General features: G+C 39.6%; 1 protein-coding gene across 1 annotated transcript; it reads left to right on the top strand.

Annotated features, from left to right (window-relative positions):
- The first annotated feature begins 2,166 nt into the window (after positions 1–2,166).
- Positions 2,167–27,148, top strand: RAD21 (RAD21 cohesin complex component). The gene is made up of 14 exons (XM_064442203.1): positions 2,167–2,359; positions 9,273–9,446; positions 11,346–11,475; positions 13,674–13,773; positions 14,765–14,871; positions 15,766–15,969; positions 16,576–16,701; positions 16,900–17,022; positions 18,277–18,500; positions 18,805–18,970; positions 19,342–19,493; positions 21,014–21,163; positions 22,625–22,708; positions 25,357–27,148. The coding sequence occupies exons 2-14, from the start codon at positions 9,303–9,305 to the stop codon at positions 25,546–25,548; spliced, it is 1,902 nt and encodes a 633-aa protein (XP_064298273.1). The 5' UTR covers positions 2,167–2,359; positions 9,273–9,302; the 3' UTR covers positions 25,549–27,148.

Consider the following 27,148-nt stretch of genomic DNA (forward strand, 5'->3'; position numbering starts at 1 on the left):
GTATTACCAAAAACTTAATGCTAAGCATCCTCATTTTGGTTTCAAAAAGGATGTCTTTTATAGACAGAATTGCTTGCTCAAGTGCTATAAAGCATGATGAAAAAAAAAAAATCTGAGACCCGTTTTTTATTATTTTATACAAAAAGTGGGCAATAATTAAGGAAATGGTAGTGGCAATACAAAAAATGATTGTAATTCTTTCCCATCATTAATTTCTGCTATTAGTCAAAGGCAATTTGATGTACGGCTTCTAGACAGGCAACCAGCACACACTGGCCAATACTAGGTAGAAAAGCAAATTTGGCCAAAAGCCACTAATATTCTGTGTCTGCCGAGATAAAGAATTTCTTATTAAAATGCATGCAACTGAGATAAGTACTGAGCATAGCAAGCACCAAAGCAGGGCTCTGCTACAGGCTTTTCAGTAGTAACATGGGTTGGGGTATGAACAGATTAGATTTCCGACTCACACAGTTGTGCTATTACTTTACTAGTGTGGCTTCGTCCCCCTACCGTGGTTGTTTTCCTACAGCAGCACATGATGCATCTTTGCCGGCCGGTCCAAACTGCTGGTGGATTTGATGCAATCCGGTTTATCAGCACTGTTAAGCTGATTTAAAATTCTAATCAGTGGTCCAATGGCCTATAGCCTAGACACTCCCTCATTCAATGCCGAGAGAGACCACTAACTCATTTTGTATGGCGATAGAGGAGGCAATAAATAGCGGTGATACAGCAGATCTTTTCCTGCAGGAAAAAACCCTTGAAACATTACTGTACCTAGCAGAAGTCCATGTGGGGCACACAGAGAATCAATGTTCATTCTGAATAAAGGTTCTAGTGAGAGATTGTGAGCGAAAATGATATCTGCAAAACTGAATCTGAGGAAGGAGAATCGGGAGACAAGCCTGCATGTTTTTACATGTTATTTGTTGATGTTATCATCCCCTAAGATATATTATCTGAGTGTTACAAATAGCAGTAATACTTCGAAACCCCTGGTAGGCAGATTTTTTTGGCGTTCTAATGTTATCTTCATAATCTGATGGCCCATTACACACAAAAAATTTATTTCTGAGACATTATTTTAATAAGGTTTTTGTATTTTGGGTCTCTTTGGGCTAAAGACTGTTGTTGATCTGGAATGTTATTTTATGTACTCGTAGCTTCAGACTTCCTAGTGCCTGAGAGAGGAGACCAGAAAAATCCTATTCCCAAAACCAGCCTCTTTGTTTTCCCTTTCCATTGCTTTTATCTCACCAATGACTCTTTCTGTTCAAGTCCAGTTGTAGCCACGTTTTCCTCTGTTACGTCACGGGTGGCTATCACAGATTAGCAAATCAGAAACAAGAAAAAATTCTAAGCCCTGCTGAAATCAAGTTACTCCAGACAGAAAACGCGTGGTGCGTGCACTTGTTCCCAACGGAGCCAACAAACACGGCCACAGCGCAGCAGAAACACCTGCAGTGTCCTGGGCCACAGGAGTAAGCTGCGAAACTCGGAAAGGTGACCTGGTGTGCTAACCTCCTTATGGAAGCAGGTTGTAAAAAAGGAGGTTTGAAATGAGAGCCTTTGGTTTTAAAATAAGTTAACTACAAATTCAGTCACCTTCAAGGCGGTGCATTTTGTTCGCTGAGTATCGAGACGGGGAAGCACCGCACGCAGCCAGGCCGGTCCCCACCGGCAGCCCGGGCTGGACTCGGACGTTGAGCCGAGGGGCGGGCAGCCCCGGCCAGGCCCAGGGGCCCAGGGGCGCACGGCGGGCAGGCCGCCCGGTGCCCGCCGCCGGGACCCTGACATGACGATCAGGCCGGGGCTGCGAACTGGGCCCTCCCCAACAGCCGCGCGCTGCCACGGCAACAGCGCGCGCCCAACGGCTGCTTCCGCTCCCCCGCCGCGCCCCGAGGCCGCCGGCCCGGCACCGCGGGGTTGCGGCAACCGCGCAGGGGCAATGACCTCCCTCCCAGCTCTGGCCCCGCCCCTCGAGGAGGCGTGGCTCACCCGACCTGTCGTCATCCCCGCTGCCCCGCCCCTTCCCGGGCGGTGGGGGCGAGCGCATGCGCAACTGGCTTGTTCCCGCTGTACGCCCGCCTCCTGGCCGCCCGCGGGGCGGAGCTTTGCGCAGGCGCGGCGGGCGGTGGCGCGGGGCGGGGCGGGGGCCGTTTAACAGTAAACATCCTGCCGATTTGAACGGCCGGTTTGGGCGGCAGGAAGGGCCGTGGCCGCCATCTTGTTTGTTTGAGTGAGCGGTTCCGCTCAGCTCGGCCCGGCTCGGCTCGGCCAGGCGGAGGAGGAGCGGAGCGGTCACCGAGCCCGGCCTCGCACCTGCCGCGCCAGCCCCTCCCGGCACCGGACCAGGGTAAGGAGCGGCGCGCTCCCGCCGGCCGCCCCGGCTGGCTGCCGCCCTCCGCAGGGGCATGGCGGGGGCCGCCCTCAGCCTGACTCTCGGGGCGCTGCCGGCCTACCCGGGCTGGGCTGTCCCGGCTCCGCGGCCGATCCCCGCGGGCGGGAAGGGCGGGAGGGAGGGCCCGGCTGGCGGCCTGCTGCGTGGGGCCGCCCCGGGAGGGGCATGGCGGTGGGGCCGTCCCGGGGGCCGGGCGGTTGGGGTCACCCCGCCCGCGGCCCGGGGGTGGCAGGGGCCGAGCCCCGGGGGGGGGACGGGGGTGGAGCGGGGCTGGTGTGCGCCCCGCGGCGGGTGCGGTCACGTACGGTTTAGCACGGGGGACCCGAGGGAGCAACGTGCCGGGGCACGATGGCCGGAGCAATATTACAGCTGCCCAGCTGTGGGCTGGCGACAGGGACGACGTGGCCGGGGGTGAGCGAAGTTTCATCCGCCTGTCCCATATTTTCTGATGTAATTTTGCTCCTCAGTTGATAAAGGAGGTTATTGAATGTTCTCTCAGTCCTCGCCGGTAACATATGAACCACTTTCTGGGCACTGTGACTGTTGATCCGCAAATAAAAGGCCCTTTGAAAAATGAAGAATTAAAATTTTTACTCTAGGAGTTCCTGTGGACACTGATGTGAATCATGCTGTAGTTCCTAAGATTTCTCCCTGATCCTGAATGAAGACTTCTGTAAAATACAAAACAAGGTCTTGTGTTTTTATCGACAGTAAAGGAAGTTTGGGGTCACTGGGACCGTTTCAGTGAAAATGGCTTTCCGTTAAATTTAGATGCATGGAAGAAAATACTGTAAACTTGCAGAATATATCATTTAGGCCCAGATGGTGTGAACGTGTGCAATAAGCATACACTTTCATTAATCTCCTCAGTAAAACTCATTACATCAAAAATGGGGAAACATCAAAGCATTAATAGGGCCAGGCTTGTGTTTTATGTTGTGACGGTTCATTTGTAAATATTTGACATTCTGTGAAACTTGGAAAAACAAAACCTGCTGATTTTAACTAGGGAGGAAGTAAGTGTGAGGGGAGGAATAAAAGGAGCAAAAAGTTAGTGAGACCTACAATAGACTTAAATTACCACACAATTAAATTAGTTTTGTCTTGTCATCAGGGTGCTGATACCATGGGGTTTCCCACAGAAATAAAACTAGTTGTCTCAGTTAATAATGAGTTTAACTTCTTTGAGGCAAAATACTAGAAAGTTTTTTTTTTATCTATTTGGGCTCTTTGAGAGAACAGTGCAGAAGAATAACGGCTTCAAAAGATGGAGTAACATAAGGAATTCTCTCATTCAACTTATGTACATTTAAGGAGTGTGTTAATTCATGGTTTCTGCAAGTCAGTTTGAGTTGGAACTGGAGTGGTGCAAAACAGGCTGGGATAATCGAGGTAGGGCCTAAAATTAAAGAGTCTTTCCCACTGGATGAGTGGACGTACTGAATCTAGGGGCAAGGGCAGGATACCTGCTGAGTTCTAGATATGAAAATGGAGTTGGGGCAGGGGGAACAATGTTCATAGGTTTTAATAATCTCAAACCCTGTACAATAATTCTGAGTGACCTGCCTTTTGATTTAGTAACTTCAGTGGGGTGCTGGTTCTAGCAATTTTGAATATGTAGGGGCGTAGTATATTGTAATTGGAGGACAGTGGATGCAGCTCCTGTTAAGGAGTGGTGTGTTCTGAGCAATTATCAACCTGGTGGTGCAACCTCAGCCTTAAGATTTCAGAAAAAAATGTTGATGGAAAAAACAAGACTTGGAGACAAATGGAAAATGCTGTATGTATTTATCAAAGGTATGTCAGGGTGGACGAGTTCAATTTTGTCGTTTCAATAATTGATTTTGTGGACATAAGAAATAGAGGTGACTTGTCACTGAATTTTGGTAAAGCTGCAGGTGCCACAAAGAATATAGTAAAATTCAGGAAAGTGCAGATTAACCGAAGGATTATAAAGGTGGTTGAAAGAAGATGAAATAAGGTAGTGCTGGAAAGTGGTATTGAGCTGTAAAGAGTTATTAGTGGAGTTTGTGAAGACTGGTTCTGCCATGAATTTTTTTTAGTAACACCAGGTGTTCAATGTGTTAATGAAACCTTCCAGTGAGACAATGTTAGTAAGTGCCCGCACCAGGGAAGTTTTAGACATGCGAGGTCTGTATAGTGAAGGATTATGCGTTAAAATTGAAGGATTCTAAGTACAATTGCAGGGTCAGGGTAATCCTTCTGGACTTCTAAATTCCGGCAGGGCCAACTTGGACTGCTGTGGGTGCGCAGGGTGAGCTCACTCTTCCCCAGATCACCCAGGCCTGGCTTGGCTTAGCAAAACAGAAACAGGGATGGCACAGGAAGAAAATATGTGTGTAGGGGGAAACCAGCAGAGGAGAGAGATTGAAGGGTAGCATGAGAACAAATGCATTAAAACAACTGGCTGATTTTTAAACTGTAATATTGGAGGTTGTCTGCTGATCAGTGGATGAATGTGGTTCTGGAGTAGCCTTATGAGAGGAACAAAAGTAGGTGACAATAAAACTAATTGAAGACAACCTATGAACTGGTGTGTGTATACATAACCTGACTTAGTAGACTAACAGGCAAGTGGATGTAATGGGCTAGAGTGAACCATGGTCAAATTACATTATGGAATATTGTGTCTGTTGTCTGCAATATTACTGTCAACTGCTAGTTCATTAAGCTTCTTTCTGAATGTCTTGAAAGATGGGACTCAAGCTATGCAAGAGTGCTTTGCAGAGTTTAAATAGCTATTCTAATATGCAGAAGGATTTTTAGACTTGATATTTGTGAATTAATGGTTAAGATGAAGTTCATAAGTAGCATCTACGCAATTTCCTTGTTGCTTCTTTGGGAGGGTCAATTGCCGGATACTCAGGTGAGAGAATGAAACAGGCAGATTCTGGATCAGACCCTGTGTACTATCCGTTGTATTAGTTTCACTTTACGTGTTCAGTTACTTTGTGTATAGAATTGTAGCCTTTTTTTTCACTTCTATAGAAAGAAAAATATTGAAAATAAGATTATGCAATTGTTGAGGACCAATTTAGGCAAAGGAACCTGAGGACAATTGTGGCACATTGAAGCAAATTCGCAGTTAATTAAAATCAAGTTTAAAGTCTTTTAAAAGAGCAATTTGGCAAGATCAGGGTTTGGTACCACCTGGTCTTGTGTGAGTACATATTTTTGCCTCAGAGCAGTGCAAGCAAGACAGAAAAATGAGTCAGTTCTTAGAACAAGTTTTAAGGTCCTGGTTCGTATCCAGTCAATTTCAAAAATTAACAGTTATATTTTACCTTACAAGCTTTTTAAGAGCCATCAGCTACCCTTTTTCTTTTGAGGATTCTTATGATTTGCTTTTGCAGCCAACAACATATGTTTTACATGTCTGCATGAGCACTCTGCCACTCCAAGAAACTTAGTTCCTTTAACATTCATCCCAGTCTCAAAAATTGTGCCAGAAAATGTATTTCTTCTCCTTTTATGCCTCTACATCAGCATACTGCCCTATGAATTAAAGATCAGACAAAAAGCCTGAAATAAGGAGAAGGATTATCTGAAAAGAAAGAAAAAAATCTGGAGAAAGTGAGAGCAACTGTTGCAGCCTGCTTTAAGCAATTGTGCTGATGCTGTAAACATCAGTGGCTGGTCTGCTGCAGCTCAGAACTGTAAAGGTGGGGTTTGTACAGTTGCTGTAACCCAGGTATTACCATACCGAGCAGAGCATCTGCTGGAATTTGAAAGTGGTAGAGGTTCCTATTGTGACAGGAAATTAGTGCTTTGGGGAGTGGAAGTATTATTTGTTAATAACAGTTCAGATTTAAACACACTTTAAAACCACCTGTAGTCTGATTGTGACTGTTTCTCTTTATGTATTTTCCTGTAGCAAGGCTTCATTAATGGACAAAGAGGAATAGATGACCTCCGTCAGAAGCTAGTTATTTTTGGTTCTTATTCACTCCAAAAGTTTAAGTACCCTGCACACATAGTATAATCCTCTCATTAGTCTTAGAAGCAAGTTTTAGGTTTGATCCATAACTCCAGTAGTGAGTGGCAGTCAAACCTGGGAAACGCAAACGCCACAGACACAGGTGACCACTGACTGTTTCTCTGCGTTCGCAAATGCAGTGGTTTTCAGCCTCTATTCTTTGGTTTAACTGCTAATGAGGCATATGTTTCAAAACCCATTCATATATGTTAAGCCCCCTTAGGGGAGTACTTTGACTTGGATTGTCAGTTCTTTAAAAGGCAGAAAGAAGTTAACAATGTGTCTGTTTAAAAAAAAAGTTGAGAAATCATTAGCCTTGCTGTGGTCTTGCACCTCTGTTATTTGGGGAACCTTGCTTCCTCTTAGGTACCTTACCCTTGCTATCTGGGATTTAAGGTAGTAAGTTGTTTCTGTCTGAGCTGTCCAAATAGTGTGTTTCACATTTAACAGGAAATCTTCAGTATATTTTCAGGGTCACAGTTAACTGTATGTTTGAAGTTTTGTGAAGCCCATGCTACGTGTTTTAATGATTGTAAAACATTGGCGAATAATTTTGCCAAACTCCATGAATCAAAGTACGTTCTTTTGCAACTGTTGTTGGAAGTTTTTAGTGGAGTCATACAGTTTTGTAAACCGTATGTTTGTGTTTTCACCAGTACCTCATATTTAGGGGTAATTTACAGACCTGCTGTTACCAGAGCAGTGCATGGCTGTGATGGCAACTCGATATCAAAATGCTGTGCTGCAAAGTTATGTCTCTGCATATACAAAAATATTGTGAGGCCTTTGAAAGCGTACAAGGGATTGAATTGTCTCCTGGCTTTTGAGACAGTGTGATGTCTTTCAGAGAACACTGGGAAGGGTGAGGGGGAAGTAGAATACCTTTCTTTAGATAACTTTTACTGATCAAGGAGACTTTCAAAATTGTTTCATGTGCTTCCTCAAAAAGCTTGTTCATGTCCATCTTTGTGCAATACTGTCTGTAGCCCCCACAATCTCAACAAATAAAAATGGCATTTTAACTTTTTGTTCATCTGCAGCTTGGTTAGACTCAAAGCTATGAACTTCACTCCTAAGAGCAATTTTAATCCTTTCTGTCTACTGCGTTAACGCAAGCTGAAGCTGAAAATGGCCTTTTTCTACTTTAAATCCTCCCCACTGTGTCCATTCTCAGTTATGAACAAAATCAGTGGCCAGTCTGTCATTAAGACAGATAAGCTTGATAATCAGTTCTGTTGTCCAGACAACTCTGTTCTGTTTAATGCAGCTGAAATTCAAAGCTTTTACCATCTTGCATGTTGAACAATACCTATGAGTGGGTACAAGTAGAGTATGGTAGCACTACAAGGATAATTTTCCCTACACTTTATATTCCTTCGACTCCCATTTATTAAAACAACAACACCCAAAACACAATTATAAAGAAGATTATTGGCCTTTAATTTCAGAGATTTACCACTAGATCTATGATTTTTCAATTGTTATCCAGAAGTTGGCTTCGCTTCCACTGAAGCAGTAATGCCAGTTGCTCCTGTACTTATTTTTCTAGCAGTCACAGTTGTGCCCCTATTTTTTGTGAAGCATACCCTAAAAACATCAACAGCTCTACCATAGCTGCTTTGAAACTTGTTTCTTTTACTTAAAAGTAAATTGGTATGGTTTGGGAATTGGCTTCCTGAGAATCTCTCTCTGGCTGTCATGTTGGCCAATGCTTTTTGTTGCCCTGTGCTCCCTCTTATAAGTTGTGCTGGCATGCATTTGGAAACACTGTTTTGCTTTTTTCAATGGCTAGAAACCGATGCTTCTCCCACTGGCTCTGCCAAGGTTAAATTGCCCCTCTTTTACCTTTAGCTTGCTGTGCTTCCCCTGGCAGTTTTTCTGTAGGTTGGAGGAGGTAAAAACTGAAATGCACTTGTTGCATCTCTCTTGTTCTTCTCTATTCCTTCTTTTTTTCCTAGTTACACATATCGCTGGAGAAAATGTTGTTTGTGGAGAATCTTCCACCTCTTTAAAGCAAACTCTTTGTCTTCTGAACTTGTAGATGAACTGAATTGTACGCTTACCTCCTGCATGAAATTGGCATGTTTAAATTGTAAGACATAATGCTGTTCTTCTTCCCCATGGTTTAATAGGTTGGTGTCTTATCAGTCCTAAGAAGGTAGTCACTAGATATGCAGATAAAAGGAAGTCTGGTTTTTCTGGTGAAGGAGAAAGAGGAAAATGAAATCTTCAGCAAGTTTGGAATAATACAGTTGATTTTCTTACCATTTTTATCAACACTTGAATAAAAAATGTGAAGCATTACTAAGGATTATGAAATGGAGAGCAGTCTGCTCAGAAACGAAGACATAATTGTACTTTCTGTTTAAGAAAATATGGGGAAATCGAGACATTTAAGACTGTGAATTTTATAATGCTGAATGTTTTACTGAAACAATGTAGAATATATACTGCTAAGTATAGTAGTAGCTACTGAATTAAGAGTAGAAAGAAATGGAAGCAGTAGAAAACTACTGTGGACTGAAAACTGAGACATGTTGGTTTGCATTTTATGAGTTTAGTATCATTATCATAATGTTTAATATAGTCAAGATTTTTTTCTTGTGGGATGGTAAATATTTTTAAATTATGTAAATGGTCATTCGTTGCTGTTCTTCCTACTTTATATTTCCTCTGCAATAAATATACATTCTGTTGCACGGCCACCACTTGTAAGCGTTGGCTTCTTAAATATTTTATACAAATAGTCTGCCTGTAATGATTGAAAAGCAAACATGTGCTTTGCTTACTGCGGATAAGAGGTGTGTTTACAAGGATGTTCCTTAAAAAAAAAAAACACTAGGGAAAAAAAAATTGCCTTTCTCTTTACAGGTTTGCACTTTGTTTTAGACATCTGGGACCATGTTCTATGCCCACTTTGTCCTGAGCAAGCGTGGGCCGCTGGCCAAAATCTGGCTGGCGGCCCACTGGGATAAGAAGTTAACCAAAGCCCATGTTTTTGAATGTAATCTGGAGAGCAGCGTGGAGAGTATCATTTCACCAAAGGTATCTGTTTTACACTGATGTAATGTTATCTTGTAGTGAAAAGAAATGGTGCGTACATGTGGTAGTTATTATTTGAGTTACTGAAACAAATAGAATTCTTAGTGTGCTATTTTAAAGGGTGGAAAGGTTTGCTAAGATGTGAAATACTCTGTTGACTCTGATTCTGAAGAGTATTGTCAATTTTCTAATGCTAAAGGATCATGTAATTTAGTTACAAAATGTTTTGTATAATGCTTTGTGTAAATGGAGGACTTGTATCTTGATGCATCACCTAGGAGCAGATGTTTGGAAAGGAGGAAAGCCCAGGCTTTTTAAGTAGTAACTTTTACGGGTCTTATGATGACAATCTTTGAGTGCTGTTGTAACTGAGAGCTGTAGAAATAATACTTAAGATATTGTTTACACTTGTGACCTAAGTTCAAAGCATGTTTCTGTTTAGCTACAGCAAAAAGATCTGAAGTTTTGCAGTAGCTTTTAATGTTACTGGTAACATGATGATAGTTTTCCATATAACGAAAATACTACGCTGTAGCATAAAAGCCTTTTGGAGCTTTTAGTCTCTGGTTTTCTGCGAAGCAAACAGATAGCAACATAACTGAAAAACATAACACTTCTGCGTGGCTATTGTGAAACCAGAGGAAATTTTGAGGAACTTAGGGTTTTAAATGTCTTTTTTCCCCCTCTACTACTCATGAAAATGAAATTTTCCACTTAAGAACTAGTGGTCTGATATGGCTGTGACTTTTGTCACTTAACAGATGTCTGGATGTCGTATAAGAAAAACAACTATTTGAAAAAGAAAACTTATTTTTGTCTTCTTTGGTTGATACAAATATAACAATGTTTCTAATGCTACTCTGGATTTTGGAAGAACTGCGAAGTAAAGCAAAAAATGTACACTAGAATCGCAGAGATGGTTAATATTCCAGAACAGTGATCTGCTTCAGAGCCAGCTCTGGAAGGATTTAAAAAAAAAGATAATGTTCATGGACTCAGTAGTGAGCTGCAGCATTCTTTAAGAAAAAGGAGAAATTGATAGGTCCTCTTTCATGTATTTAACTTTGTGGAACACTTTCATCAACTGGAATATTAGAATAAAATTAGAATAAAAATTTTGAATTCTTAGTTTGAGGTTAAAACCCTGTATGGCATAATCTTTTCGGGAGACAATTATTCCATGTACCCTTCAGCACAAGTCTCGTGCTCTTTCAGACTAAAGTACTTAAGTCCTTCCCAGAATTTTTTGTCAGTTTTCTGTTCCCACATAAGATACTTAATTGCATAGTAAAGCAGTGAGGTTAAAGAAGAAAGGAGCTTAAACTTCTTTTAATTTGCACTGTTTGTTTACGGACACCCCACATCTTCCACTATTTCTGTCTGATTTTCTCCTTAACTACAGGACAGAAGATGGAGAGGTAACATGTAACAGTTTTTAACTAAATTTTACTGAACCACATCATAATTTTTGGCTGTCCAAATTTTTGTATTTTTCACTTTTTTCACAATTACTGTAACAAAGATGTCAGAAAAAGATGTGGTAAAATCGGTTTTGTCTTATATGTTGGGCTTTTTTGTGTTTGTTTGTTTGGTTTGGTTTGGTTTTGGGTTGGTTGGTTGTTTTTACTAGAAAGAGTAGTGTTTGGGAATTCCTGGAGGGAGCTGCTATTAATTTATTGATATTTGCCATATCATCCATAAATAATATGTAGTTTATCGTCTTAAACTTTAGACTTCCTTCCCTCCCTCCCTCTCCCTCCTCTCTTCAGTTTTCTGATGATTTTTATACTTGTTTTCGGTATTTGATGTTATTGAAAAACTCATGCAAATCTGATTGACATTTTGTTAAAGGAAAAACAGTAAGGCTATATCTAATTCACTGGTTGTGCAATATGTTTTTAGGTGAAGATGGCACTTCGAACCTCAGGACATCTCTTACTAGGCGTTGTTAGAATCTACCACAGGAAAGCAAAATATCTTCTTGCAGACTGTAATGAGGCTTTCATTAAGATTAAGATGGCTTTTCGTCCAGGTATCTGTCTTTATCTAAGCACTCTCTGAAAAAGTTACATTGTTATATAATGGTGTTTGTTAGGAAGGCATACAGTTCTACCTTCCTATCTCTGTAGAAGAATTGCATAAAGTTATACAGGATTATAGGAGAAGTTATTTTCTTTAGTGCAGCTTCAGGCTGGTTGTGTGACTGAGTTGTACGCTGAAAAGCATCTTTTAATTGAATTCTGAAGGAAAAGTTTTCCTATTAGTGCTGATTCAATAAAATTTCAATTATGATTTTGTCTGTTGGTGTATGATGTTAAATGGAAATATTCTGCATGGTTTTTACCTTCTGTTGCAAGTATGAAAAAGGCCAGTTGCATGCACTGAATAGAAGCACAGAAGGGAGCTGGTTTCCATTAAGGGTAAAGATTGTCTTGCCATGAGTTACAAAAGAAACATAGAAGTAAGCTGGTTTTTTACCACTTTCACATATTAGTTTCTGGAAATAATGTGAACTGTAATGTGCGGGACAAAAATATTTTCCCTTTTGTATGTACAGCACAACTTCCTTGTTGCTTACTCTAATATTTTCCATTAATATGGGGAGCCATGTTAATACCTGAAAGGACTTTCTGTCCAGCAATTAATTGCTTGGCTTACACATGGTTGAGAATTTTCTTTAATTCTGGCCTGGAAACTTTTTTCCAGCTGGAGTGTAGCTGTGGCAGTGATGCTGCTGGATACTCACAGCTGTGGAATCATATTCTACTCTTTCAGATTTGTGAGTGTAATGGATTTAAAAGCTTAACTTAAGGAAGACTTTCTGTTAAAAGGCAACTTTTGAGAGCCAGCACAACAGTAAATTTGAGAAAAGTTAAGGTATATAATGCCTTTATCCTCACTTCCTGATCTTCACATTGTGCTTCAGGCTTTGAACTTTATGTAGCTTTCAGTGGTAATTTGTTGACTGTTGCCAATTTTTCGTTTACTCTTGCATTTAACTTCCCTGGGTGATGAGAACACATAAATATGTCTAATTTCACAAGACAATCTGTTTTCCCAGTTTTCCCACTCCAAACAGCGTGCCTGTAGAAGGTGAAGCACCTTAACACAAGATCTACAAAAAGTGGCATGCTGACCTGAAACAAGTTGAGGCACTTGTTTTTGCTCTCAGTTTATCAGCTTTGTGGCTTAGGCATTGTCTTGATATTGTCTGCACTGAGAATCATTTACATGTTTATTTTAAGCAGCCAACAGGTAAAAATATTGGATAGCCCTGAAAGGATGGACTAGGTTTCTTTATTCCTGGCCAAGTACCAAGATGAGTAAACTACAGATCTATGCTTGTTCCTGGTCTCTCTGGACAGTGGTTCTTTGATTATCCATTGCGGTGGGGAACACAGTGGGCACAGTGTTTCTGAAGTATCTGTACCTCGGAATTGTCTGCGTTGTGTGGGTCAGAAGGCAGAACATATTGCTCAAATCTTCTGCAAGTTACAGAAGGAACTGAACCTGCATTTTCCATGCACTTTCAAGTGTCCTGGCCTCTAAACTTTTGAATGAGAGGCACCCGCTACTAGCAGTGTTTTTGTGTGATGCCTAATCTGATAGTTATGCTCTGAGAATGCCCACTGAATAGCAGATTAAGCATCTCAGGAGGATAAGAAAAGGTATGTATGTGGTTCAGGTAATCCAGCTCTCTTAAATGCCGAAGTGTAAGAGTTTGTGTACCCCAAGTACAGTCAGTACTGTGCTGGGACTTTCAGAGCTAACTGAGCTGCTAAATAACCAGTAGCAAAGCAGTCGTACTGTGTTGCTGTTCCTTTACCTGAACCAGGCTGCTGGTTGCTGCTACTTTATGCAAACAAAAATATAGGACTAAGTAGCTCATCTGGAGCTTCACGATAAAGTGATTTTGTAGCAGGTACTGGCATAGTGTTGTGATGACATAAAACGCCTGTCATAAAACACCTGTAGCACAGCTCTGCATTGTGCTACACAAACTTTATCAAGTGATTTGAGGCTTCCAGGGTTACACAAAGCAGTACAAGGGTGTGAGGGTATTGAATTTGGATTTAGACTGAATCTCAATACTAACATTATCTAAGATTTCTTCATAGGTGCCTACCATTGGTTCAATTGAATGTGCTGAGAGAACAATGTTGAAGGCACGGGGAAAAACGCTGTCCTTGTGAGGAATGGGAACTCATGTCTGAGTGTTCTTCTCTGCAGGGGTTGTCGATTTGCCTGAGGAAAACAGAGAGGCTGCTTACAATGCTATTACCTTACCTGAGGAGTTTCATGATTTTGACCAACCACTTCCTGATCTAGAGTAAGCTTGGTGGTTTTTTTTTTGTTTGGTTTCGTTTTTTATTTTTATTTCCATGTAAATGATGTTTGGTTTTAGTTGAGGAGAACCTGGTTTTAAACAGCAAACTCACTGCTGAATTAAAAAAGTCTGTAGGTAACCTGTATTCTTAAGTCTTAATATAACTAGCAAATATGCAATCATCTTTGTATTGATTTTAAGTTCATAGTAACATGTAATTTTAATGACATTAAAGCCTTCCTTAGAGAAGCTTTTGAAATCCTCAGATATCTATTATAATTTTCTTTTTTCTTCTATGCAAGACACTTTACATCACATATGTTCTCAGGTTAGAGAAGATTAGTTTTATGGAAACATCCTTGTTGACCTTCTGTAGTGGCACTTTTAATTCTTAAAACTTTTTAATACTAATGGGTTACTTTTAAACAATTTGAATAGTTTTTTATCTTTAAAAAAAATTATGTTGCCCTTTTGGATTATTCATAATGGAATTTCTGGGATACACTTTGTTTTACTCAGTGATCTATTTGGTTTATATTTAGAGTATATACTAATTTGAAACTACATAAAAATTCTGTGGTGTACTAAAACATACCTTAACACACCACAAAGAGTGTTAACTTGGTACTGTTACTAGATATACTTTTTGATAAAATATATTAATAGCTTTTGAAGTTGGAGGGGAGGAAGTTTGTTCTCAGTTATTAATTTGGCCTTTAAAATTAGTGATCCCAACATAGCAAGGAGTAAGAGAGGTTACTGATATGTTTTGTAGAAGCTAACACAATTCGGATGATAGGTTTTAACCATGAGTGGTCTTATTGTTTTTAGTAGAGTTTTCTATTGTGTACTCACCATTAGCTTTTTCATCAATTGACTTAACTGTATAGTGTACTTTTTAGGAACTAATCTAATATTTATCCAAGCAGGCTTTATCTGTTGGTAACTTTTTTAAAAATTGAGATTTTTAATAATTGCCTTCTGTTTGTTTAAGTGATATTGATGTGGCCCAGCAGTTCAGTTTGAACCAGAGTAGAGTGGAAGAAATTACAATGAGAGAAGAAGTAGGCAACATCAGTATCCTCCAGGATAATGACTTTGGTAAAAATCTTGTGTATTATTATGTGTTACTAAGCTAATTTTGGTAACTGTAAAGTTATGGTTTTGCAGTTAATATGAAATTCTCATTAAGTACAAAGCAAATCAGATTAAACATGCCGTGTTTCTGTACATTTAACTTTTAGTTTGTACGTGTCAGTTTTTCTAAAAAGCCTGTCCCCTAGTATTGAGCAAGCTTCGAGCTGCCTATATAAAGCTGAAGAATATTGTCAGGTTAATTAGTGAAGTACTACGTCAATGACAGTTTTCGAAGCATGGTGTGAATATGAAGTCAGGCATTACTTTAATCACAGGCATGTTTTCAGTCAGAAACTGTTACGAGATTTCTAAAGCTGCAGCAGGCAGTGTGGTGACTAGTTTACTTCTTTCAGTATCTTTTCAAGAACAGTGTCCTAAGATCTGAATCAAAGCCTGAAGACAGTTGTATTTGAATATCTGGTTTCCAGAGTACAATAATATAATCCATAATTTAGTAATCTTTTTGGAAGTATAATCTAGGTATTAAGAGTGGTGTTGATTTGGTATTGGTTTGTTCTCTGTACATGAAGCCCAACCTCGAGGCATAAGGAACAACTTTCTTGAATTCCTTGGAGTTCTTTGGTTTCAGTGCAGCTAAAATGTGGTAGGATCTTGCTAAAATCAATTCAAATAAGCATGATAAAATGTTTTGAAGAGCAGATGGTTACTTTTACTGTTTGAACAGCATTTTCACTATGGTACTGCTGGGCATAATTCCTTACATCTTGTCATTAACTCTGCAGTTAAGATAACTTTAAATAAATTTAGTTTTATATTTGGGCCTTTGCTGATTGATTAGCTAGGTCTCTTGCATCTTGGTTCTTTAGCATTTATAGCAGTGAAATCATATTCTTGCAGGTGACTTTGGGATGGATGATCGTGAGATGATGAGAGAAGGTAGTGCATTTGAGGATGACATGCTAGTGAGCACCAGTGCTTCCAATCTCCTGCTGGAACCTGAACAGAGTACCAGTCACCTCAATGAGAAATCTAATCACCTGGAATATGAAGACCAATACAAAGATGATAATTTTGGAGAAGGAAATGATGGTGGAATATTGGGTATGTTTGAGAAATTTGGTTTTCCTCTGTCCTACCTTCTGCCTCAATAATTAGTTCTTGAGGGGATGGGGGGAGATTGTTTCCTGTGTTGCCAAGGTCCCCCTCTAAGTTACGCCTTCAGCGATGGAATTCTGGTTTGAGTGTGCAACGGCAATATAGATGATGCATACCATGTTAAGTCTTGGTGTATTTCAAATGAAGTAAAATTAAATAATCCAGAGTTTTTTCCGTTCTATGTGTAATGTTCTTTAGAGAAAAATTAATATGCAACTTTTCTTGTTCTTTGACTCCTTCCAAGGGTTTAATTAATACGCTGAGAAATGTGTTAAGTGCTTCTCTCTGAAGTACCAAAAAACCTAGTAAGATGCAAATATGTGGCATGTGTGTTGTAAAAAAGGTTATCTTGTAAGCTCAAGTTTTGAGTGGAAATGCAACTTGCAAAAGCACTCCTAACTGCTTTTGTGTCAGCATTGAAAGTATAGGTTTCTTTAACCTTTGCGCTATCGTTATCTGTTTTCATAAATTGATCTGGACGTCATAAATTTGTCTATGCTTGTTTCATGAATTTGTGGATTCAGAATTGATTCTTTCATGTGGTTGTTTCAGATGACAAACTTCTCAGTAATAATGATGGTGGTATTTTTGATGACCCACCTGCACTCTCAGAAAGTGGAGTAATGATGCCAGAGCAACCTCCCCATGATGACATGGATGATGATGATAACGTATCAAGTGAGTATGATCTAGGGCTAGATCTAGAATTACTTGTTTTCAACTAATTTAATTGGGATTCTGATTCTTTAAAAGTATGTTAGGCTCAAAAGTATGAAATGTGGTAAAGCACTTTTAAGGTGTGGCAGAATGGATAGGAAGGGTAGCACAGTTTCTTAATGTTTCGATATAGTGCAAGATACTTGTTCTAATTGGCAGTGGGTGGACCAGACAGCCCGGACTCAGTAGATCCAGTTGAACCATTACCAACTATGACTGATCAGACAACGCTTGTTCCCAATGAAGAGGAAGCTTTTGCTCTGGAGCCTATTGACATAACTGGTGAGTGAGCTATTTGGGAATATTTCACTTGGGTCATCAGGGACCACCTTAGCTCTGGAAAGGAATGGAAATGGATGTCTAGCACAGCTGATGACTCTGCTTCTCAGTTGGAAGAGAAACCAGGGACCAAGTGCTGAATTCCTTTTATTCTGATAGTAATCTTCTAGTACTTTCCAGGTAGGTAGCTTACATTGATGGTCCTGGAGGATACTAGTTTGTCCTTTCCCCAGTCAGTATGTATGGTGGCATGATTCTGTAGCCTTTGATAAACGTGCTGGTTAACATATGATGAGTTGGAATAGAACTCATCATGTCTTTAATACAGTATCTGTAGTGCAGCACAGTTCTCTACACGCTATTTTTGATGGCCAGGAGTGACTGTTTACACTGAGAGTGAGTGTATTCTAGTGATTCATAGCTTTAACAAATTACTCAATTCAGAGATGTGTCTTTGTATTTGAAGTTCTGCTACATAGCGAAATTCCTTGTCTTTGTCTCTAATACAAGACACTTATTTTAACTGGTACTGTATTTGGCTCATTATAAACAGATCCCTGCTTTATTAAAAAGAAACAAACACAAAGATCTGGAAAAAATGTAGTTTGTCCTGTGTTTTCAGACTGAACTCCAGGCCCCGATTTACTGCTTGGCCAATTAAAAAGCCGTAGCAGTGCCCTCTGGTGGCAAGCTAGCAACAGAGGTCCTAGCTGATCAGCTGGGACCAGCAAAGACAGCATTTGCCAGAGCTTCAGGGTCAGCTGCAGAGTGCCAGGCTGTAAGCAATTTACAGTAAAGTAATTCTAGAGCAGGATGAGAGGTACAGGTAAGATAACTACCCACATTAACGCTACCAAAGCTCAGATAGGGCGTAGGGGAAGAGCTTGGTGTGGTATTTTGACCCTTTGGTCAAAGGGACCTTGTATCTCAGGGGTTTGCCCCTGAAAAGGACCAGCCTGATAAGCAAGCTGTGAAGGAGGGAGGCATGAGCAGCTGAGGACATGCGATGCTTCGGTATATTTGGTAGAATTACGAGTACATGCAGAAGATTTTTTAAATTATGGGACAGTGTTTGTACTGTTTGACCTTTTGTAGTGCTTATAGCTTTTCATTCCTTCTCCCAAAGCTAACATTGCCTTAGATTCTTGAGGCAGCTTTATACATGGGCAAATGAGATCTATAGAGAACCTGCAAGATTATTCTACACTGTGGTATCTGTATGAGCTAACCTTCGTTACTTGCTAAAAATCTCAACAGTCAAGGAAACCAAAGCAAAGAGGAAGAGAAAGCTGATTGTGGACAGTGTGAAAGAACTGGATAGCAAGACTATTCGAGCCCAATTAAGTGACTACTCAGATATTGTTACTACTTTGGACTTGGCACCTCCTACTAAGAAACTGATGATGTGGAAAGAAACTGGTGGAGTTGAAAAGCTTTTCTCTCTGCCTGCACAGCCTTTGTGGAATAACAGGCTACTGAAGGTAATGTTTTTGTGCAGGTTTATCTCTAAATATTCAGGATTGTGCCTCATATATAGTAAACATCATATGACTAGTGATATAGTGACAGCAGTATTCATAATTTAAAAGAAACCACTCATTAAAACATCTAAGGACACCAATGCTTAAAATATCAGTTACAGAAATAAATTACTTTTTTAATGTTACTACTGTTGGAGAGGAGCTTAAAAATGGGAAAGCAAGATGGCCTATAATTATTTGATCAGAAATGAAATTAAGGACACTGAGAACTACGACAGTGAGTAATATAACCTTTCCCCTGTAGCTCTTTACTCGTTGTCTTACACCCCTGGTACCAGAAGACCTGCGAAAGAGGAGGAAAGGTGGGGAAGCTGACAACCTCGATGAGTTTCTTAAAGACTTTGAAAACCCGGAGGTTCCCAGAGAGGAGCAGCAGCAACAGCAGCAACAGCAGCAACGAGATGTCATTGGTTTGTGTCTTGTCAAAGATGCTATGCTTTCTCTCAGAGCTTATTTTTCTCTTTTGTTTGTGCTTTATATTCAGTCACCAAAGATTTTGAATGAAGCAAAGAGCTTTGTTATGGTTGTTTAGCTTGATTTACGGTCTTTTACTTAAAATAGCTGTTTTTCCCAGAAGTAGAAGACACTTAAAGACTCAGTTTGATCCAGTGGATTAAATGGGTATTGGGTTGGGTTTGTATGCACATCTGCACCAATTCTAAGTCACTGCAAAAGCTATGCAGGCTATTAAGGGTGCTCAGTTCCAAATTAATAGCAGATTGAATTTAGTAATTTGAAACTGTACCGAAATATCTAAAACTGGGTTTGCTGTGGAATATAGATGAACCTATTCTGGAAGAACCAAGTCGTTTACAGGAATCGATGATGGAAGGCAGCAGAACCAACCTGGATGAATCGGTTATGCCACCACCACCACCTCAGACAGGTGTTAAACGCAAACTGCAGCAAGTAGAACCAGAGCCAGTGTTACCTGTGAGTAAGATTTTTTTTTTTTTTGAGAATGAGAAGTGGGTAGTGTCTTTGAGCAGGAAGTGACGCAGATTTGAGGCACTAGCTTTCTGTAGTGTTGTGAGATATGCTGGAGTAATATCAGAATCTTTGTCCCTGGGGAGTCTTTATGGTGGGTTTTTTTTTATCAGTGGAAAGCTTACTGAACCATTTAAAATGAGGGTAGGGTAAAGAAATGGCATTGTTTCTTCCAGGAAAAGTATTCAAGGAGTAAAGTGTATAGCTTACAAAGCTGTTAAGTTCTGCTTGGCAAGTGTATATGAACAGCTTTCACTGACGAAGGACTGTGCTAGCTGTACAAATTCCCTTTTTAAGATAGTCCTAGTGTTCCAGGGTTAAGGGTTCAAAGAAAAACTTTGATCTTCAGGAAAGATTTCCTAGTTGAGTTGTGAGTAGATTTGTGGAAACAAGCTCTTCCTCTTCTGTAAGATCTGTGATGGAATGTGAAAGGAAACCATATTTATGAAGGGGAGAGGAAATGGGCAAAATGAAACGTGTATTCTTCTTCTGAATGCTTACCTGGTAAGAATGGTCCTGGTTTATGCTGTCTTTCTCATATTTGTGCATTTTTTAACCCCACTTTTCACATGTTTCTTGGCTAACAGGTTGTTTGCTGTAGAATGACTGTTAGATGTTACATTATCTTACTAAAAAGTGTGGCAGCTGCTGCTTGTCTTGGCCATGTCATTGGGTGACATTGACATCAGTTGTTTGTGCTTAAGTCAATGCTCCTGGTGTGTGTTGGGAATTCTTTGATTGTGCCAACCAGATCAGGCCTCTGGCAACATACCTATAGCGATACCTGCTGTATGGCTCTCAAAACACAAGTTATTTTGAGCTGTTTTAGGGTATGTGTACAAACAGTTTCATGTATCAAGGTGACTTAACTGGCCAACGCTTCATGGTGTATAGATTCAGGGGGAGAACACTGTATATTAATTTTATTGAAAATGATGACATAAATTCTGTTAAACTGCTTTTTTGGACTTTCCTCTTGATATAAATATCTTCCGAGAATGATACTTGAGCACCAAAGTCACGCATACATTTTTGGAAACTTTACAAAGTACCTATGTTTTAATACCTTCATGCCTGTATTGCAAAGAACAAGATTTTGATATTTTGAAGATGTCTTGCTCCAGTGAGTTAAAGTGTGTTCATGTTGCGCTGCATCTGGTTACGTGGGATTTTAAAGTTGTGTGTGCGGATCCAAGAAATGAGATCAGTAGTTTGAATGGTGGACTAAGTGAAGTTGTTGGAAAGCCTGGTATCATAATTTCTGGTCTGAGTAAAATCTAAAGGATTAAAAATACATTTATGGACAACAAAACAAATAGCTTTTATTTTTTAAAAATGAAATATTTCTGACAAATGGCTAAGATTTAGAGACTTGGATTTTGTGAAACTGGTTTGTAGCATCAGCACTGTAAAAGCACTGATAAAATTAAGCTATTTTGGCTTAACTGTATTGTGTACTCTTAAAGCATCCACCATCACAACAGCTGGAAATACCACCTGTAGAAATGCCTCCAGAGGAGCCCCAGAACATCTGCCAGCTAATACCGGAGCTAGAACTTCTGCCAGAAAAAGAGAAGGAGAAGGAAAAGGAGAAAGAGGAAGAGGAAGAAGAGGAGGTGAGAATCCTATGTAGAAAGGGTTTGGGTGTTCCCCAGCCCTGTCTGACTTTGGATTCATTAAATGGCATAAGAAATAAATCTTCAGGCCTTACTTGGGAAATGACAACTTCAGAAGTGTAGATTTTTAAATTATTCTGTGATGATAATTTTATATTATTTCACTTTATAAATTGCATGTACATTCTGCTTTGAATTAGAAGTTTCTCCTGTTCTCACACATGGTTCGATTAAATGACTGTATATATTTAGGATGCCTTATACAATAGGTTTTGAACTTAATTTTATAGTTCCATTTTAAATAGTTCACACTACTTAATAATAAGTAGATGTTTAAGAAAACCATCCACATCCTAAAATGGGATGACTGAAGTTGTTTCTTAGCTACAATATTTAATATTCTGTGGATATCAAAACAAACTTCATAGATTCTTTTTATTTAACACCAAAAATGCATAATATTAAATTAGTTTTTTAAAATCTGATTTTTTTTGTTGTAAAAAGAATGTATCTGGACATATGAAGTTTCCCTCTGTTACAAGTCACATGTACAAAGAAATGTGAATTGTTAGTCAATTACTTTAGTCAAGATGATTTTCCTAGCAATGTAAAAAGCTGTTAGAATAGAACAGAATATTTTCAGTTGGAAGGGACCTACAACGATCATCTAGTCCAGCTGCCCAACCACTTCAGGCTGTTGCTGGATGCAGAGAAATGCTACTTTAAAAGTAGTACAATGAAGAGGAAGAAATACATGCTGACTTAATTCTGAGAAATAAAAAAATGGCCAAACAGTTTTTCTGCACAGTTTGGGGTTTTTGAGTTAAGACCTGAAACGAGGCAGATACTGCCTACATGTGTTGCTTTTGTGGTGACTTTTTAAATTGCTATTTTGGTATAAAGTTCTTCTTTTAAAAGCCATATATAACCCATCTTCCATAAAAAAGAACTGTTCTGTGTAGGTGAGTGCTTTACAGGGCATGGGGAGCTGAGTCGATACAGCCGGCCTTCGCAGCTTTTAGCAACAACCTCATTTCCTCTTCAATGGTTTTTTTCCACAGTGAAATGATAACCTGTGTTTATTAATGTTTGCAGAATAAAAGCATTGTTGATACCATGTTCGGTACTAGCAATCCTAGGTTAGGCTGAAGTGTCTCTTCTCATTCAGCGGCCATGACGGAACTTCTTTGTTTTACTAAAATCAGCATAACATTTTGAGGTATAATCATAGTGGCAGACAAACTTACTACGGTACATCAGCTTACACGTGTGTCTTCCTCCGTCCCACTTCCCGCCTCTCCTAGATGTATCCTGTGACTCAAGTTCTCTAAACCTTCCGGCGTGATGAAAAGAAAAAGCTGCAGTGATATCTAGAATACCTAGATAGCTCAGTTACCTTTCACAACTCAGTGGATGAAAAGATTATTGTTTTGTAAATGCGTGAATTTTGGCTGCTTGCAGGAAGAAGATGGCACAGGGGGTGATCAGGATCAAGAAGAAAGGAGATGGAACAAGAGGACTCAACAAATGCTTCATGGGCTTCAGGTACACCTGATAATTTGTAAAGTTCTCTTAAAGTAGCTTTTGAGTGTGCCCACCAACACTTTTGACCTGGGTTTAAAAGGTTGAGAAAGAGGTTTCTTTGCAATAGATTGTTACAGACTTAAAATATCAGTTCTGTCTTAGAGGGGGAAAAATGCTTGTAATTGATCAAATCATAATATAATTGTCACTTTCTTCCAAAGAACATTTGAAGTAAAATTTTTTGCTTCAAGTGTTTTTCAACCATTATGCCCACACTTGGTGAGCAAGCAAGACTCCCAGAAATTCAAATTTTAAAATAATTGAACCCAATTGTATTTTTAATGAAACCTTAGCACCTCCGACTTTGTGCTATGTAACCCTAGGCAAAACCCATCTATGTCTAGGGATAAAACCATTTTACAGACATTTACTCCCAGCTAGGGCAGTTTGAAAACCTCCATGCTACGATAAGCTTGAATATCTAAGAACTGTGGGAATCTGACCTTGGCTGAGGTGCAGCATTACTTTTCAGCACATGGCTTCAGTCTACACAGATAGATCATCTTTGTGGATGGACACTTGCTTCCTAGAACTAAAGAGCTTTTTTCTGATAAGATAATTGAACAGCCCTAATATACACTTGACCTTAGTGCAAACTGCTGTCTGTTTGCATATAGGTCTCTGTATGTGTACTTTTATATTCTTGGACTACCTTTGCCTTTCAGTCTAGTTTGCGCTTCCTACCCTTTTGTTCCCTAAACATTTCGGCTACTCCTGAGATTCTACCGTCACTGAAGTTTTGGTTCCATCTCTCTAAGCTGTTGTTTTCCAAAGTCATCCTCACTTTTTTCATGAAATTCAGAGGCTTCATCTCTGGTGATAAATGCTCATTATTGTTACTGTATCTCTGAACTTCCACTGTAGTGGACTGGGGGGGTGAGGTGTGGGGAATGCTGCTGAGTTTTTAGTAAACTGAGATTTAGTAGTTCATATTCTTTTAAGTTTCTCAAAAGTCTGATGTAATCAAGCAAAAGCGTTACATTTCTGGAAAATGTTACTAGAGTTACATTATAAGAATTACTTGATTACATCTCTAAACACTGCAACCTTAATTTTGAACTCCTAAATAGCCTTTATGACACTTAAATACACTTAAATGTATTTCAGATTGCATTGTAAACTGGTACGATTTAAGTTGGTCCTTTTGCACACCTGCAAGAATTCTGCTAGTTTAAGTAAGATTGTTTTAAACTGTTGTTGTGGTTTAACCCTGGTAACCAGCTCAGCCCCATGCAGCTGCTCGCTCACTCCCCCCTGGTGGGATGAGGGAGAGAATCAGAAGGGTAAAAGCAAATAAACATGTGCGTTGAGATAAAGACAGTTTAACAGGTAAAGCAAAACCTGCACAGACAAGCAAAGCAAAACAAGGAGTTCATTCGCTCCTTCCCACCAGCAGGCAGGTGTTCAGCCATTCCCAGGAAAGTAGGCCTTCATTACACTGAATGGTTACTTGGGAGGACAAATGCCATAACCCTGAATGCACGCTCACCCCTTTCTTCTTTCCCCCAGCTTTATATGCTGAGCATGACGTCATATGGTGCGGGATATCCCTTTGGTCAGTTGGGGCCAGCTGTCCCCGCCATGTCCCTTCCCAGCTTCTTGTGCACCCCCAGCCTGTTTGCTCCTATCCAAAACATAGGACCACATGAGCTGCTGTGTGAAGCAAATGTCCCAGCCCAAACCAGCACAACTTGTGCTTAAAAGTAATTTTTAAAGTATACAGCTGTTTAGTTGGTAATGTTGTGCAATGGCTTCCTCTCTGAATGTTTCATCACAGTTTCTGAAAAGAGCTTCCGAATTCTTTGGACCATGTCTAGGTTTTTTTCAATTCTTTCTTCCCTGTGCTCAAAAGAGCATCACATTGGATGGCTGAAACATTAAGCCTGTAATGAGATTTGAGGTTCAGATCTGTTTAATATAAAGTAATTTGGTTTGGCCAGCCTAATATCTTTTCATCTAGTAGATATTCCAGAGCAGACGTTTCTATTTTAAATTGAAGATGTTGGTGGTTGTTCTAGGCAGCAGATTTATTTTCCGAAATTTTTGGTTTTTTGGTTTTTTAATATTCTGGCCAAGACTTTGAAAAAAATGTAAGCAATTTTGGGTACTTCGCTTTAGACAAGCGAGGAGCTTGAGAAATGAACAGGCTTTCACCTTGGGAAAATTATGCATCTTCTAAAGAACCATCACTCTAGAACTTTTGTTCTAAACAATAGATCGTGATTATTTTTGGAGTTATTTTTATTTTGAGAAATCAAACAGGATTTGTATTCCTATTTTAAAATATTTGTCCTGTAGTCAAAAAAGACTGGCTAGCTATTGGTCCAGCAAGAAAATCTTGTGCTCTACCACTGTGCTTCTGGAATAAGTTGCACAGATTCAAGACTGATTTTTTTTTCACACATCTCTGAGAAGCCTACTTGGTTTCATTTAGATAAGATCGATATAGAAACTTTCAAGCACATGTTGCAATGTCCCCATCCAATGTCGAGTCCTTGTCAGTCCCTCACAGTGTCCTGGGGCTGACAACAAACAGGATCTTGCCAACAGACATTCTTGTTTGTATGTAGTTCTCTATTTAATTTGTGGTATCAATCTTTGTCTTTCAGAGAGCTCTTGCTAAGACTGGAGCGGAATCTATCAGTTTGCTTGAGCTGTGCAGAAATACGAACAGAAAACAAGCAGCTGCAAAATTCTACAGCTTCCTGGTACTTAAAAAACAGCAAGCTATCGAGCTGACGCAGGAGGAGCCTTACAGTGACATCATTGCAACGCCTGGTCCCAGATTTCATATTATTTGAATGGTTAGATAGAGCGGAGCTAGTGTGCGTTTCACTAGTGCGTACATGTATTGCCCCATCTGTAGGGCCCACAAGACCGTTGCAGAAAATTTAGATTTTGTCTGTATAAAGTCCTTGGTTTTCTTTTTGGGTTATTTTGGGTTTTGTATCTTAAATTTACCACTTAAATTTTTAGTGAAACTGCTGGGTGGGTGGCTTGACTTCCAAGTGCAGAAACCAGGCAGCTCAAGGACCCAGATGAAGATTGTTTTAACAACTCAGAGCAGATGTGTGCAATATTGGTGCATGTAATGTTGAGTATCAATGAAGATGTCTTACGATAATTTGACTAGTTGATTCAGTAGTGATATTTTTAACCTATACAAGTGAACCTGAATGGCCAACCTACTGTCTGATGAAAAACTTTGCCAAACTTGTCTGAATCGTTCGGTCTGCTTCTCATAGTAGTGGGTTTTTTTCCCCTCCCCTAGATCTTTGTGCATACCGTGGGTCTCTTAAAGCTGCCAATATGAAAGGTAGTGCCTGATATGTCAGCTTGCTTTGTCACTGCATTTTTGCAGTCAGATTTTTGTAGCCCTTGATGCTAAGGGGAAACGGGTGTCTGTGGAAAGCACTTCCTCTACGTGATACTAGTGCGTACATGAAAGGATGGAACACGTGTTAAGCATTTTAGAGGAAACATTCCTTTTCACTTATCACCTCATTATGGTCCACTACTGATAATGGCTAATTACTGTTAATAAGCGTCAAATAAAAACTCTAGTAATTTCATTTAAACCTTTAAGATATCAAAATGCTTTAGGTTTGTTAGAGCTGTATATAAACTCCAGACTTTTTAAAACAGACTTCTAGATTGTAAATTATCTGATTTTTATTAAGCAGGCATATGGAGATAAGAATAAGAAGTTGGACAGATTGCCATTGTAAAAATGCTAAATTCAGATACCACCTGTACCAAAAGGGCAACAAACTTGAATATACAGTGCAAACGGGCACAGTTCCACTTCATTGTGTAGTGTATTAATGGCTCTTTGGATATATTTATGGTTTTAGTATCAATTCCTCCAATAATGCACACTCCTGTGTTCAAAACATTTGATTTTACTCATAAAGAATGAAGCTTTACTCTTAGACCAGGTAGCACCAGAAACTATGTGAATATGTTGATTATGGAAACCTGTCTTAACTTTTTTTAGGGCGAAATTATTCACACTGAAGGTTCTGGTTTTAATGTTGGCACTTTTGTGAAATAATTTTGGGACTCTGAAATTTCAGTGTATACTCAACTGTAAAATTATGTGAATGTTTAAAAAAAATCTGAGACTACATGATGACCACGTTTTAATAATCCTCAAAAAAGTCAATTGTATAAAGTTACCGCAGCTTTATTTTCAACATGACGTGCCTGTAAAACCATTATTTTCCCCTTTGTAAAAAGAGACATTGTAGATAACTTGAATGTTTAATTATAGAAAAGTTCATTAGTTTCTTGTTACACATTTTTAGTCTGGTTTTGTTGCTTTTCAAGGTTAATATTCTTGAAAATAGTTCATGCTGTTATGTATAACTTTTCTAATAAAAGTTGTGTTATAAGCTGTTA

This window comes from Phalacrocorax carbo, chromosome 2 (assembly GCF_963921805.1).
Source record: "Phalacrocorax carbo chromosome 2, bPhaCar2.1, whole genome shotgun sequence".
Lineage (NCBI taxonomy): Eukaryota > Metazoa > Chordata > Aves > Suliformes > Phalacrocoracidae > Phalacrocorax > Phalacrocorax carbo.